We start from the raw sequence: 16,238 nt of genomic DNA, 5'->3' as shown, positions 1-16,238 counted from the left end.
AAGAATAGAAATGGATGATTTTAACAATACAAAAACATAAGGTATTTACACTTTGCTGTGTTTACATACAGGAAGATGCTAACAGTTCCTAGTTCCTTCCTGCCTACATGGGAAGGTTAAGGCACAGGGATGCAGGCCACTGTACCTGTGACTAATGTGCCATATGTGACTTATGTGCCAAAGCATATTAGATAGCTATAATGAACACAAGTAAAAGGATCCTATAAAAACATCAAAATGAGACCAGGCGCAGTGGCTCATGCCTGTAATCCCAGCACTTTGGGAGTCCGAAGTGGGCAGCTCACTTGAGGCCAGGAGTTCAAGACCAGCCTGGCCAACATAGCGAAACCCCATCTCTACTTAAAAAAAAAAAAAAAAAAATTAGCCGGGCATGGTAGCATGCACCTGTAATCCCAGCTACTCAGGAGACTGAGGCATGAGAATTGCTTGAATCCAGGAGGCAGAGGTTGCAGTGAGCCGAGATCATGCCACTGCACTCCAGCCTAGGTAACAGAGAGAGACTCCGTCTAAAAAAAAAATTACTTGATTAAATTAAAAAGCAAAAACATCAAAATGACTTTCAAGTCCTAGAAAATATTCCAATTTAAATTGTGCGATTTAATATTTTCAGATAATCTCAAATATGGAAGAACTATGCATTCTTTCAGCAATCCTATCCTGCTCCATCCTTATCTAAGACATTTAATAGAATCCTACTAAAAAAGGAAATAGTTAATAAATAAATGGATGGTAGCTTCTAGAAATCAACACTTAGCTAGGACTCTGGCAATCAACATCAAGTGCAGTCTCATGATGTGTAGATTCCATCTTTTCCTTTTACGGAAAAACCGCAGTTTTAACTTTCCTAATTTTCTTGCATGGCTCCATCTCATCACAACTCCTCAAAGATCACCGACAGCAACTCAGTAATGAGAAATGAAAGTTCTCCGTGTCCTGAGACATCAAACATCCTGACCAGGAGACTTGACCTCATCTGTTTCTGTATCAGAAATGTCCTGTGTTCCAGGATGATCCTACATTCCAGTATCCTGCAGTAGAGGCAGCATGGTAGGTTGCAAGTTCAAGCTCTGTGATCTGGGTTTCAAATCTAGGATCCCTTTCTACATGTATAACTTCAGGCCAATCACACAATTTGCTTGTTTTTCTCCGTTACTCACCTAAAAATATGAGGGCAAAATTTGATATTAAAAAGGGCTGTTAAAAGATTAAGCGAGGTAAACTACTCATAGGGTTTTTTTTTTTTGTTAGTGTGTGTGTTTTTTTAGACGGAGTTTCACTCTTTGTTGCCCAGGCTGGAGTGCAATGGCACAATCTTGGCTCACTGCAACCTCTGCCTCCAGGGTTCAAGTGATTCTCCTGCCTCAGCCTCCCAAGTAGCTGGGATTACAGGCATGTGCCACCACGCCCGGCTAATTTTGTATTTTTAGTGGAGGCGGGGTTTCTCCATGTTGGTCAGGCTGGTCTCGAACTCCCGACCTTGGGTGATCCGCCCACCTCGGCCTCCCAAAGTGCTGGGATTACAGGGGCAAGCCACCGTGCCCGGCCCATAGGGGTCTTAAACAATATATCAGCAGCTAACATACCTGTGCTATGTTAGCAATTATTCACTTTTTACCACATTCCTCCTGTTCACACAAGTAGAGAATCTTTATGCCTTTATGCTATCTTCTTCTTCTTTTTTTTTTTTTTTTTTTTGAGACAGTCTCGGTCTGTCACCCAGGCTGGAGTGTGGTGGCGCAATCTTGGCTCACTGCAACCTCCACCTCCCGGGTTCAAGCGATTCTCATGCCTCAGCCTCCCAAGTAGCTAGGATTACAGGTGTGCATTACCACACTCAGCTAATTTTTGTATTTTTAGTAGAGACAGGGTTTCACCATGTTGCCCAGGCTGGTCTCAAACTCCTAAAGGCCTCAAGGGATCCACCAACCTCAGCCTCCCAAAGTGCTGGAATTACAGGTGTGAGCCACCACGCCAGGCCCTCTTTATGCCATTTGCATACTGAATTGGTATGTGGCGGTGATGCTGATTGGAACCTCTTATTTCAGCAACTTCAGGTCACACTGAAGACAAACTGGGGAATAAAAGAAACAAACTGAGAAACACCTCAAATTGCCTCAGCGGTGACATTAATATATGAAGTAGCCAGCTATGTTTGAGATAATGGGAACCCTTGGCCAAACAATGACACCAGGGCATGGAGAGGGCAGGGCAAGACATAGGCTGAGTTCTTTCTCCTCCTACCCGCTAATCTTCTGCCCAGGGCTTCCATTGGCTAAACCCAACCAAAGCCCAACCAGCAGGAAGAGGGTTTTGGGTGCCACGGTGATAGTGTGGTCCTTCAAGGACAGTGTGGGGCACTAAAAGGAGGAGAAAGGTCTGGGAGGTGAGACAACTGGAGGATCAGCTCAAAGGCAACACACTGCAGGAACATACAGATGAAGACACACCTGCTGCAGAAGGGGCAGCAAGATTTCTCTGATGTGGCTTTGGAGAGTAAAACTTACTCCCCCAAGAATGCTGAATCAGAGACTTGCTTGTCTTCCTGTGTTTGGGGGAAGTTCAACCTTAAAATTTAAGTGGGGTGGGTTTAGGAAGCCCAAAGCAGAGAAATTAAAGTGTCTAAACCAGAAAGAAAAAAAAAAGATAATGGGAAATCAGGCTCCCACTATCGTAAATGCCCTGTAAATGTCCCTTTTCTTAGGTCAGGACACAAAATTAAACCACCAATGGCAATATAAAATATTGAGGATGGGCAAACTCACCAAACTTGCAGAAACGTGGATAAAACAGGAAACAGTAACTTTTTTTTTAATTTTAATGAATTAGAACTACAAGAAAGCTAAATTAATAGGTTACAGGTATCAACATATTTGTATTTAATTACATGCTTATAAAGACTAAAAAAAGGCTTGAAAAGCTGCTAAAGTATTCATTCTTTAACAAAATTGAAAATTAAGAAAGTTAAAAAAGAATAGTTTTAAAACTATATAATAATATAGCATAAAGCTTGGCAACCGAGAGTCAATTTGCAACTGAGACAAAACAACTTTAAGTGGCTCCTTCTCGCTATTTTTAAAACTTACTATTTCAGAGGGCTGAGATCACAACAAATGATACATCCAACTAGAGATCAACAGTCTAGCTTTACTTGGAGGTTGCTTAAACACTTCTAAAGTCTTAAAATATTTTTCAAAGTACGTATACTACAGCAGAAAGAATTTGAGACTTCAGCCATCATAAAAGCTAAAATGTATTGGACACTTAGAGCACACTAAGTGTCTGAACACACTATGCATGGCATTCTTACTGAATCCTCAACTACTTTATGTATAGGTTCTATTATTGCTATGTTACAAATGAGAAAGCTGAGGAAAAACAGGCATTAAACACCCTGCCCAACAACACACAACCAAGATTTAAATCCAGAATATATGGCCAGAGCCCCTCCCATCTCATCTCTACACTGAGCTTTAGTCTTCTCACTTATAAAACAGTTTGGGGCTGGGCAAGGTGGCTCATGCCTGTAATCCCAGCATTCTGGGATGCTGAGGCAGGAGGATCACTTGAGCCCAGGAGTTTGAGGCCAGCCTGGGCAATATAGTGAGACCCCATCTCTACAAAAAATATTTTTTAAATAGAAAAATGAAAGTTTGTATGGTATATTCTCACTCTAACGTAAGTTTATAAATTCATGTAACCTTGTAGTGTCTCTCAAATTGCATGCTGATTTTAGTAGTTCATAAAAAGCATTAAGAAATAAAATAGAAAGTATTAGAATGCATTCTATGTAGTAAGACCTAAGTACTGTTTCATGAAATTTCTTTTTCAGTTTTGAGAGTGTGTGTACGTGTTGAGTCACTGATCAAAAATATAATTTCTCACTGCAGGCTGAAATTAAAAAAAAAAAGGCTTGGTGAAAGCCACTACAATCTTAGTTGAATTCCAACTGATAAAAAATTATCATCCCAATTACCAAGTAAATGCTTTGAATGCCATACTAGTAAGTATGCAAATAAGAGGGTTTCCTAAACTGTGTTCCAGTAGAATCTTTCTTCAAGATGTTTGTGGGTATTTCCTGGGGCGGGCGGGCGGGGGGGGGAGTGGGGGGAGGCGGTGTTCTTTTGACCAAATAAACTTGAAGGAAGGAAATATAATGTGCAGTATTTCTCAATTTGCCAATATACACTACCAAAAACTCTGACAAGCTCTGCAGAAAAACAGTAACACAATCACCATCAAAAATAAAAATCTGTTTAACTATGTTTAACCTAGTGTTTTCCCAAGTTAAAATCTCACCCTGGAACCTCTCCTACAAACAACTAATCTCTCATAAGACTGGCATTCTACAAAACACAATTTGGGAAACACGGCTTTATGTGGAACTTATCTGGGAAAAGGGGATCCTCATAACCTTCAATTATCACAGTATGTAAATCACTTTCAAATAAGCACAAATATAGCTGAGATAAAAAGATAAACAGAAAAAATTGTATCTTGGTTAAGTATTTCATCTCTGCTAAGCAAGTTTTCTTTTTCTCTCTTCTTTTTTTTTTTGAGATGGAGTTTCCCTCTGTTGCCCAGGCTGGAGTGCAGTGGCACGATCTTGGCTCACTGCAACCTCTACCCCCAGGGCTCAAGTGATTCTCCTGCCTCAGCCTTCTAAGTAGCTGGGATTACAGGCACCTGACACCATGCCCAGCTAATTTTTGTATTTTTAGTAGAGACATGCTTTCGCCACGTTGGCCAGGCAGGTCTTGAACTCCTGACCTTAAGTGATCTGCCCACCTTGGTCTCCCAAAGTGCTGGGGTTACAGGCATGAGCCACCATGCTGGCTGCAAAAGTTTTCTCATACTACCACACAGCTGTATCATTTAATATTTATAGAAAGAACGTATTATTATACTCTGAAAACGTGATGGGGAAGAGGGGAGAGAAGATAAATTTTAAAAGGTAAAAAACAAAAATCCTCTATTCAAATAAATTACAATCTAGAGACACGAAACTTACATACATAGGAAAAACTTATAACTCACCAATGCTGAACAGCGATGAAATCATTCTGTAACTAGAGAGATGGGAGCCAAAAGAGTATCTACATGGGTCATGTTAATGGCCTGAGTTTCTGTCTCCCTGCTATAGAATCCAAAAATAAATGAACTGGCTGGCTTATAATATGCCATCAAAGCAGGAAAAAACTTGTTTACCGAGCTCCTTGAGGCCCGGCCTTTAGAACAGTACCTAGCATAAGGGGCATTAAAAACTGCTTAAGCCTGGCGTGGTGGCTCACGCCTGTAACCCCAGCACTTTGGGATGCCGAGGCAGGCGGATCACAAGGTCAGGAGTTCAAGACCAGCCTGGCCAACATGGTGAAACCCCGCCTAAAATTATCCATGCATGGTGGCGTGCACCTGTAATCCCAGCTACTCGGGAAGCTGAGGTGGGAGAATCGCTTGAACCTGGGAGGCGGAGGTTGCAGTGAGCAGAGATCGCGCCATTGCACTCCAGCCTGGGCAACGGAGCGAGACTCCGTCCTGAGAAACAAACAAACAAACAAACAACTTGTGGACCAAATTAATAATAGACATTTGAGGAGGTATGAATGCTAATGGGTGGTGAATATCACCCTTATCTCTCTTACCAGTGATAGAATCTCCAGCCGCAAAGAACCCTGTGATCTAAGCCAGGATGCCACCTTTACATAGGTAGGGGATTAATACCAACCACAGCCAAAGCATGTTCTTTACATCCCCAAATTTAATTCTACATTTTTGGTTCTTTCTTTCCCACTCTCATTGCCTTTGATTAATGTTTTTCCTTCCCCTAAAACACATAACTCGCCCAACTTTACAACACAATTGTGACAACGAAACTGATGTGAGGCTTGAGGACTTATTAATAAACAGACTGACTTACTAAGCTTGTACTTTACAACCATAAAACATTTAGTTCTTAACTATTTATTCATAAGCACAAAGGTAGAAAATTTGAAAATACACATTTTGATGTTATTCTCATTACCCTAAGCAGAGAACTTCAGTACTGTGAAATAACACTATCATCTGAACAACTGGGAGAAAAAAGGTTAAAAAACAATCACATGCCATAAAATACTCAGACAGACTGCAAGACCACCAGCAAAAGGCGAGGGAACCAGTGCAGGAGAAAAAGGCAAGTCAGAAGCCTACATACAAATCACTGAAAATAAGGGCAAGATAACTTGCGGGGTTTTAAATCTGGGGCCCTTGGTATAATAATGGGATGACTGAAGCCCAGAGAGATGGAGTTTCTTGTACAGAGTGACAACATAATTAGTCATGGAGTCAGGACCCAGCCCAGATCTTTCGATTCCCAGGCTTCTGTGTTTCCCACTGTAACACAGGCCTCCATCTTCTCTACAAGAATAATGTGGAAATTACATACTATCTACTGGCCCAACTAAACGATAAGCCACTAATCAAATTATGACTATACAACTAAAGCATTTATAATAAACCATCTCTTTTAGATTGTAATGTGGTTACTGCTTGGAAACCTATTAAAATCCAAATTAGGATCTATTTATAAACCTTCATTCTAAAATACTAATTCAAAACTGCTCAGCAAGGAAAATAAAATTATTTCATGAGGGAGTCATACCCTATTTCAGGGAGCACATATTTTGAAGTGAGGCAGACCTGAGTTCAAATTCTGACTCACCTGTGCAATGTTTATATTATCCTGGACAAACCCTCCACTTTGGTTTCCCATCAATAATGATGTTGGGGACAATACTACCTAAGAGGTTTGCCCAACATTTAGTGGACCTAAATGGTAATTTGTTCCCCCAGGCTAACTAATTTTTGTTAATTTCCCTTGATTCTTTGTCTATTTCAACTTTTAACTTCATACACCCCTCCCAAATAACTTGCCAGCTACATCACAAATATTATGAATATTAGTATATTAAACCTTAAAAAAGAATATGACAAAGAGCATTTAATATATTTTGAATACAACCTTTGTAAATGTTAGTGAAAAGGTCCAAAAGAAGACATTATTGCATAAAGTATGATACTTAATTCAAGTAAACTGGATAAAGAATGAAGAAAACCAGGCTCCAGATTCAGTCCTGTGGCTAATAAGCCATAAAACCCTAGGAAAGAGACTTCACTTTGCAGAAAGCTACACCTGTTACTGCTCAAAGTGAACCAAACTCTGCTCTTGTTATGGTGGGCCTCAGTGTTCCCACCTGCAGAAAGAACCATTCTGCCTAGGTTGTTTCTGAAGTTCTAAAGTTTCTCCCACCTGGAAAACCTATCATCAGCACCACAAAACTTATGTCTAGGCATCTGATACATGGCAGCACATCAGATGTAGCAACTCATTTAATCGTCCTACAACCCTCTCAGATATGGTCTACTATTACCATCCAAGGAATTCAAGCTAGACAGAAGGAACTTAAGGTTATAGAGCCCACAGCAGAGGAATGAGGGTTCAAAATCTAGGCAGTCTGGCTGCAGCTGGGCTTTTAACCACTAGCTAACACTACCTCTCCAAATTCTACAAATCTAAGAGTGGGCCTTAACTACAGACATGTAAACAGAAACCTGTCCAAGTATTTCTTTCTAGTGCATCAATACAGCTGACATATAATCTACTGTGGAGGGAGACAACAGTGACTAGCATGTTAATAGTCAGTATGCTGTAAAGAGCAAGTCACAGTTCATGAGACAAGGTCACAAAGTAGGAACTTAATTAAGATCAAGATACACAATGTATGTTTTGTTTCTCAAATATATTAACAAAATAAAGGGTGTGATCTTTTAACAGTATCATACTTCCCTGGTCCTCAACAATTTTTGCTGGATAATGCTCCCAAAGAATAATTACCATATAAAACCAAACTGCCACTAAATAATGGCTAGATTTTCCCCGTCTTTGAAACATGCATATGAATACACACATAAACAAGCAAACACAATCTATAACTTAAACACTATATTCTGAGTACCAAGACAAAAGCTATTAAAGATCATACAAATAGGTATGCACTGGATATGGTCAACACAAATGGCCAAGGCAGGATTTACCTCCCTCCTTTGGAGCCACTTCACACCCGAATGACCTCTTGCAATTCTCTGCATGCCATTCTCCCTTCCTCTGCAGGCTTAACATCACAGCTGCTATAAACCACAATTCTGCTGTCCCCTCACCCCTTCTATTTTAAAAGTTAAAAGCACAGTGGGACTGGGAAGCTCAGTGAGACAGAAACGGCACAACACCCCCAAAAATGCAGATGGCAACAAGCTGTTAACCTGATTTCAAAACCAACAGTCTATGATCTGCCAGCTAGGCCCGCAGTAACTCTTCTCCTAATCCTTGGAGGGCCTAAGAAACACAGGCAGAACACTGATCATTTTACACAGACTGGTAGACCACAGTAGATCACAGACTGGTCTACTCTACAAATGGTGACGGCAGAAATATTTGCTTCACTTTGATCTGTCCCCCATATTCCGGACTGTAGAGATGAGGGGAGTTGAGTCCAGTCTCTCTTTCTCATTGCAAGACACCCTTGCAGGAGATTTTTTAAAAAGTAGTGGCTGGGATCTGGTCAGAAAGTCACTAAGGGCACATAATGTAGGAACTCTCACACAGCTCAATTCCTTCTGTAATTAAAGAAGGCTCTAATACAAGTCTTCTCACAATGGCCAAAAGATACCGATGACTAAATTGCTACGCAAATTTAGATTACTTGACTTCATAATAATCCCAGATCTTTACACCTCAGTAATAACAAGTCACAAATAATTTAACCCAGAGATTCAGATTTGATATTGTTTCCCACAATTTTATCACACAACAAAGTGTGTAAAAAAAAATGTTTACCAAAGTTTTTCTGTTATCCAAATTAATCCACCTTCCACAGTCCCATTTCTATAACATGTAAAGACCTTCATAAAATCAAATGTCCAATTAAAAGGAGCAATGAAAAAGAGGAAAATGAGTTATTTTTATTATTTTTATTTTATATATACATTTTTTGAGATGGGGTATCTGTCACCTCAGGCTGCAATGCAGTGATCGTAATTCACTGAGGCTGCAAATTCCTGGGCTCAGGCAATCCCTCCCTGCCTCAGCCTCTTGAGTAGCTAGGACAACAGGCACACACACCACCATGCCCAGCTAATTATTTATTTTTGTGGATATAGGGTCTTGCTATGTTGCTCAGGTCGGCCTCCAACTCTTGGGCTCAAGCAGTCCTCCCACCTTGGCCTCCCAAAGCACTGGGATTATAGGAGTGAGCTACCCCGCTCGCCCTGAACTTTTAAGATAGGGCTGGAGGCTGGTGTGGTCAATGCCTATAATCCCAGTGCTTTGGGAGGCTGGGGCAGGAGGATGGCATAAGCCCAGGAGTTCAAGACCAGCCTGGGCAACAGAATGAGACCCCCAACTCTTTTAATTAAAACATTTTTTAAATTAAAAAGTAAAATAGAGCTGGAATAGAAACAATGCCAGAAAGGTAAACAAAAGACAATACCCGAAACAAAATTCGTCCTACTACTGAATTTTATTTTTGGGGGTTGGGGAGGTTGGATTTGTGTATTTTCATGGCAGATGGCTAAACTGTGAGTGATTAGTCGTCAATCTGGAAAAAAGGCTCTTGGGAAAGTATGGCAGTAACTAAAGAAATCTGTAATCCCACAAAAGTTGATCAAACAGAAAACTTTAGTAAATATTCCAAGGTAATAAAGACTCTGTGTGGCATACATATTTGCAATACACAAATATTCAAATAAAATCAAGTTACCAAACCCCATACTTACACTGGACTTTCTTAGCAGTCCTTCTATATTAACTTTAGGAAATGTACACAGCCTTACTCAGCATCTTACTTTATATGTGATGAAACAGAAACAGAGATCTTATTAATACACCTTAGAATGTAAAACACATGGGAAAAAACTGACTTAGTACAAGAACCTGAAGTAGAAAATGCTAATGAAGGGAAGTAAGCTGCCTTGAAATTAAAAAACAAATATCCAGGCAGGCGTGGTGGCTCACGCCTGTAATCCCTGCACTTTGGGAGGACAACGCAAGATTACTTGAGCCCAGCAGTTCAAGACCAGCCTGGGAAACATGGCAAGACCCTGCCTCTATGAAAATACAAAAATTAGCCGGATGTGATGGTACGAGCCTGTGGTCCCATCTACCGGAGGCTGAGATGGGAGGATGGCTTGAGCCCAGGAGGTTGAGGTTGCAGTGAGCCATGTTCGCACCACTGCACTCCAGCCTGAGTGACCCAGTGAGAACCTGTCTCAAAAAAACAAAACAAAACCAAAAAAGCAAATACCACCCATTTGTTATAGTAGCAAACCATTTCATGAAATACTCTATGCTTATATCCAGCCTGAGTCTTCGTGATGTCATGTTCAAAAAATAGTTAACCTATGTGGATGGCCCTAGTGTAGAGACTATTTTTCAGGAGCGAAGTGGGGAGTGGGAAGAGACACTGCATCGCCGTCTGTGGGGGATGGTATACCAGCCATGACAGTAATCTTTTGACAACATCCCTTTAAAAGTCCATTCACTCCTATAGCAGAGATCTGTGTGCTTTCTTCCTCTTCCATACCTCATGACAACACACATCCTGCCAATAAAAACTTTATTCAACAAGCAAGAGGATCCAAGTCTTACAGAGAAAGAAATATACTTCAAACAAGAAACTTTTAGAAAAAGTTCTGTCCACACTAGTAGTTATTAAGCCTAACTACTGCATTTCACCTGAGGTAAATAATACAACCTTGTCAGGAAAACATAACACACTTAGAAGACCTCCATTGTTGAGTAAAAATTTTTTATATGAAGATATTTAATGACAAGAAAAGCTTAATAAGAGATATGTGTGTGTATACATATGCATACAATATATTTCATTATACAGAGAAAAAAATACACAGAAAAAGACTGGAAAGGAAATACGCAAAAATGTTAACAGTAACCAAATCTAAGTGGTAACAGTATAGAAAATGTTTTAAAGATTTTCTAGTACTCCCTGAATTTTGCAAGCTTTGACAAAGATCATGTATTATTTTGAAAAGCATAAAATTTTTAAACCGCCAAAAGGTGGCATTCACTTGTCATACACGCAAACAAGTGCATGCTTACAAAACATAGGCCCTAAGCTGCTTTCACAGATCATATATTCTAGATTTCAAATACAGCTGCTAATTACTTCCTAACAATTTGAACAAACTACAAAATAAAGCTAAACACTTTTATTTCTGGCTCTACTATAAAGATTTCATAATAAAATAAAATATAAAAACAAATAAAGTTTTACCTTTCTGTAAAAGGTCTACATCCGGCTTTCTACAGCAGAGTATTACTAACCATTTTTTAAACATCATCAATTTATGTTATTTTACACAAATGCCACCTCAAAGAATGTAGGTTTAGCTTAGTAATTCCAAAGTACAGACGCCTAATACAAAGTGCAAGAAGTTTTTATGCATTGCAGCGAACACACAAATAGAAACACCTTCTGTGTGCAGATGAGCTTATTTTATATACACCTTTCCATTACCTTTTAAGAGCCTGACATCTAATGAAGCTTTCTGCAAAGGTACTTTGCTTAGCTTGGGCATGGATTTACTTGATTATCTGGGAAGCTGTCAAAATCGATCTGAAACTGCATTATATTCAAGGCACAGAATGTCAACTCCTCACTGGGCCTCCTTCTCTCTTGTTTCACAAGAGCGCCTTTAATATCCCCTAGCCTACATTTCCGGGCTCATGAGTCACTGAGAAATGAGCTCTAAGTTTCTCTTAGAATGCTGCTCAAATAGCTCCTCTACAGCATTCAAGGATCTGGCCCCAAAATACCTCTTTAGCCCAATACCCCCCGTCCCCTGCACTATGCCAACAAACGGAATTATCCATGATTTCTAGGCTTTGTCTTCTCGTTTTGCTACCCCTTCCACACACCTCTTCTGCAATCCTCCTCTCCTAAATCCCCATCAGGCCCTTCAAGACTCTGCTCAGCACCCCCCGCCCAGGAAGCCTTCCAGGTTTCTGCTAGACAGAAGTGATCGCTTCGGTTTTTCCGGGTGCCCTTCTAGCACTCCGTCGTTCTTTCACAGGACTTATCACCTCCTTCCCGGTATCGCAGTTATTTGTGTACTCGTCTTATCTCCCACACCAGAGCCTAAGCTCCTCGGGGGAGGGGACTGGGGTCCGCTTCACCTTTGAATCCCTCCGGTGCGGGCCGACTACGGCGCCTGCACGCAGTCTGCGCTTGGGGTGGTTCCATTGAACTCCAGAACGCTCCGACCGCACAATTCCTAACCAGAAATCAGTTAGGCATTTTGCTGAATTGATCACAAAGCTGGTATCTGCCTCCCGACAACAGGAAGTTTACCAGGGGCGGGAGCGAGGCGCCGGAGCCCGGGTGCAGCCGGTGACAGTTGACCCGGCCCGCACTTCCCCGCCCTCCCGACTCCGGCCCGGACCACCCTGCGCCGCCAGCCCCGCCTGAGAACCACGGAGGGGGCGGCAGGAGCGCCTGGACTGCAGGCCCCTGGGCGCCCCACGCCGGCGAAGGCAAAGGGAGCGTCTCAGCGAGGGGCCGGAGCCGAGCCGGATGGAGAGGGCAGGCCGGGCCCGGCTGCTCCCGGGGGCTGCGGGGCCAAGCTGGGCCGGGGCCGCCGCCACCCAGGAAAATGGAGGCAGCCCCGGGGCCGGTGAGGGCCCAGCAGGGCAAGCGGAAGCCGGGCAGACGTCCGCATCACAAGCAGGGCCGGGCCGGGGGTCACTCACGGGGCTGGGCCGGGCGTTCCTTTCTCTGCCTCCGCGTCGTCGCTGTCCCCGTCCTCGGCCGCCGCCGCTTCAGGCTGCTCGTTCGGTCCCCGCGGCGTGGCTCGGACGCTCGGCCCCTCCGTTGTCTTCCGCCCGCTCCTGCTCCCGGCGACGGGCTCCCGCGGCGGCGGCGGCGGCTGCGCGGGCGGACGGCTGCCCAGGGGCTCCCGCGGCTGCCGCCGCGCTGCTGCGCTCGCTCGGGCTGCGGCTGCTGCTGTGGGGCCCGGCGCCGCCTTAATCTTCGCGTGTGCCCCCACCCCGGCGCCTGAAAGCTCTGTGTCTCCCAGGCCGCGCCGCTCCCCGATCCCCGCGCCCCGCTCGCGGCTCGGCCCGGCTTTGACGTGCGCACTGCGCAGCCGCCGACGACGCGACGTCGGGCGGCGCCGCAACGCCCCCTTCCGCCTCGGGCGCCCCCGAGCGGCCGGCGGACTCAGGGCGCCGCGTGTTGGCGCGAGGCCCAAGCGGGAGGGGCCGCAGAGAAAAGCAGAAGCCAAGCCCCGCAGTTCCTCTTCCTCCGCCGCAGCTTCCAAGGCGGGGCTCAGCCCCTGCTCCTCCGCCTGAGCGCTCTTCCTGCGGGAATCGCACGCCCACTTTCAACGACCACTTCCTCAACTCTTCAAGCTTAATTCTGCCAGAGGCCGGGATCCCACTTTGTGCAGACCGATTCTTACTTTCTTGGAGCAGATCACTTCATTTTAGCATCCAGGGGGACACAGCATAGAAAGTGCCGGAACGTTCCAGATTAATGGGAATATTCCTATTTAAATCAGCAACCTGGAATTAAATCTTGCTCCACCATTTGCTATCTATGGGCTGTTTCACGTCCCTGTGCCTGGATTTCCTCACACATTAAAAAAAAAAAAAAGTGTGTAATAATATAGTGGTACCAGCCACGGGCTTCTGAGGATGAACGGGACGGTGCATTGCAAAGCTCTGACAACGGAGCCTGGCACATACAAATAACGCATGTGTGTATTTTTGTTTCTTTGTTTTTAATGTGTAACTGAACTATTTTTTTAAGCGCCTCCTGTACGCCAGGGGTGGGGCAGTGAGCGAAACAGCCCCTGCTCCTAGCACAAACGGTTGACAAATAATTGACTAATAAACCTACAGGTATGTATAATACTGGAAAATTAGGCCAGGCGCGGTGGCTCACACCTGTAATCCCGGCACTTTGGGAGGCCGAGGTGGGCGGATCAGGAGTTCAAGACCAGCCTGGCCAACACCGTGAAACCCCATCTCTACTAAAAATATTTTTAAAAAATTAGCCGGGCGTGGTGGCGGGCGTCTGTATTCCCAGGTACTTGGGAGGCTGAGGCAGGAGAATCGCTTGAACCCAGGAGGCGGAGGTTGCAGTGAGCCGAGATCGCGCCGCTGCACTTCAGCCTGGGCGACGCAGCGAGACTATCTCAAAAAAACAAAACAAAACAAAAACAAAAAAAAACAACAAAGAAACAAATACTGTACAGTTAAAAACACGACTGGGTGAGGAGGGGAGAGAAAGCAGGGTGTTGTTATTTACGGTGTTCCTTCAGGGAGCGGCTTCCTGGAGAGAGCGAGCCTGGGAGCTTTCTGCATGGAAAGGCAGAGGGAGTAGCAGGACTAAGGCCCGGAGGCGAGAATGTGCTGGCTTGAAAGCGGCCCCAGATAGGGCAGGAGATGAGGAAGGAGTGCGGCTTTACCAAAGTTAGGACTTCCTGTTTTTACTCTCAAGGATATGGGAAGCTATTTGAAGGGTTGTGAGCAAAGAAAGGACGTGGACTGACATTTCAGAAGGATCCCTGTGGCTGTGGTATGAGGACCAGACTGAAAGCCCTGGGGGTTTCAGCAGGGGGACCAGCGAGAAGGCTGTTGAAATCAGCCAGCCAAAAGATAAGACTGTCCGGCTGGGCGTGGTGGCTCGCGCCTGTAATCCCAGCACTTTGGAAGGCCCGAAGTGGATCACCTAAGGTCAGGAGTTCGAGACCAGCCTGACCAGTATGGCGAAACCCCGTCTCTACTAAAAATACAAAAATAACCCCAGCTACTTGGGAGGCTGAGGCTGGAGAATTGCTTGAACCCGGGAGGCGGAGGTTGCAGTGAGCCGAAACTGCGCCACTGCACTCCAGCCTGGGCGATAGAGGGAGACTCCATCTCAAAAAAAAAAAAAAAAAAAAAAAGGCTCTGTCCACGGTGGTGGCAGTAGAAAAGTAAAATGGTCACCTGTAGACACATTTAAAAGGTGGCTCACGCCTGTAATCCCAACACTTTGGGAGTCCAAGGTGGGAGGATCATTTGAGGTCAGGAGTTCGAGATCACCATGCCCAACATGGTGAAACCCTGTCTCTACTAAAAACACAAAAATTAGCCGGGCATGGTGGCGGGCACCTGTAATCCCAGCTATTCGGGAGGCTGAGACAGGAGAATCTCTTGAACCGGAGAGGCAAAGGTTGCAGTAAGGGGAGATTGCAATGAGCCAAGATTGTGCCACTGCACTCCAGCCTGGGCAATAGAGCGGTACTCAGTCTCAATGATAATAATAATAAAAGGTGGCTCACGCTTGTAATCCCAACACTTTGGGAGGCAGAGGAGGAAGGATCACTTGAGGCCAGGAGTTGGAGACCAGTCTGGGCAACATAGTGAGACTCCTGTCTCTAGAAAAAAAAATTAGCCAGGTGTGGTAGTATGTGCCCGTAGTCCCAGCTACTCCAGAGGCTGAGGTGGGAGGATCACTTAAGCCTGGAGAGTCGAGGCTACGGTGAGCTGTGACTGTGCCACTGTGACTCCAGCCTGGGCCACAGAGTGAGACCCTGACTCAAGAAAAAAAAAAATAAAAGGGTAAAGCTAAAAGGATTTTCCTGATTTCTAATTTTTTTTTTTTTTCTCAAGCAACTGGAAAATACAATTTGGTGATATGGGGAAAATTTAAGCAGAAACAGATGTGAAGGGAGGAACTTGGAAATTTATTTAGAGAAATACAAAGTTTGAGCTGCCTGTTGGACACCCAAGTTGGAAGTTGGACTTAAGAGTTCAGAGGAGAAGGCCTGGCGCGGTGGCTCACGCCTGTAATCCTAGCACTTTGGGAGGCTGAGGCGGGCAGATCACCTGAGGTCAGGAGTTGGAGACCAGCCTGACTAACATGGTGAAACCCCGTCTCTAATAAAAATACAAAAATTAGCTGGGCGTGGCGGCGTGCGCCTGTGGTCCGAGTTACCCCGGAGACTGAGGCAGGAGAATTGCTTGAACCTGGGAGGCAGAGGTTGCATTGAGCTGAGATTGCGCCAGTGCACTCCAGTCTGGGTGACAGAGCGAGACTCGGCTCAAAAAAAAAAAAAAAAAAAGACTTCAGATGAGAAGTCTGGGCCAGAGACAGAATTTAGGTGGTTCTCAGAGTAGGTAA

General features: G+C 44.3%; 1 protein-coding gene across 1 annotated transcript in view; it reads left to right on the top strand.

Moving 5' to 3' along the window:
• LOC134737481 (phosphatidylinositol 4,5-bisphosphate 5-phosphatase A) overlaps positions 1-14,369 on the top strand; it is a 47,786-nt gene extending 33,417 nt beyond the window's left edge. Inside the window, exon 2 of the mRNA XM_063645767.1 lies at positions 12,821-14,369. Within this exon, the coding sequence (XP_063501837.1) occupies positions 12,821-13,420 (600 nt within the window). The 3' untranslated portion in view covers positions 13,421-14,369. The remainder of the gene's footprint in view (positions 1-12,820) is intronic.
• The last annotated feature ends 1,869 nt before the right edge of the window (positions 14,370-16,238 follow it).

This window comes from Symphalangus syndactylus, chromosome 8 (assembly GCF_028878055.3).
Source record: "Symphalangus syndactylus isolate Jambi chromosome 8, NHGRI_mSymSyn1-v2.1_pri, whole genome shotgun sequence".
NCBI classification, from domain to species: domain Eukaryota; kingdom Metazoa; phylum Chordata; class Mammalia; order Primates; family Hylobatidae; genus Symphalangus; species Symphalangus syndactylus.
The sequence above is the reverse complement of the archived record's forward strand: the minus strand, read 5'-3'. Positions and strand labels throughout refer to the sequence as shown.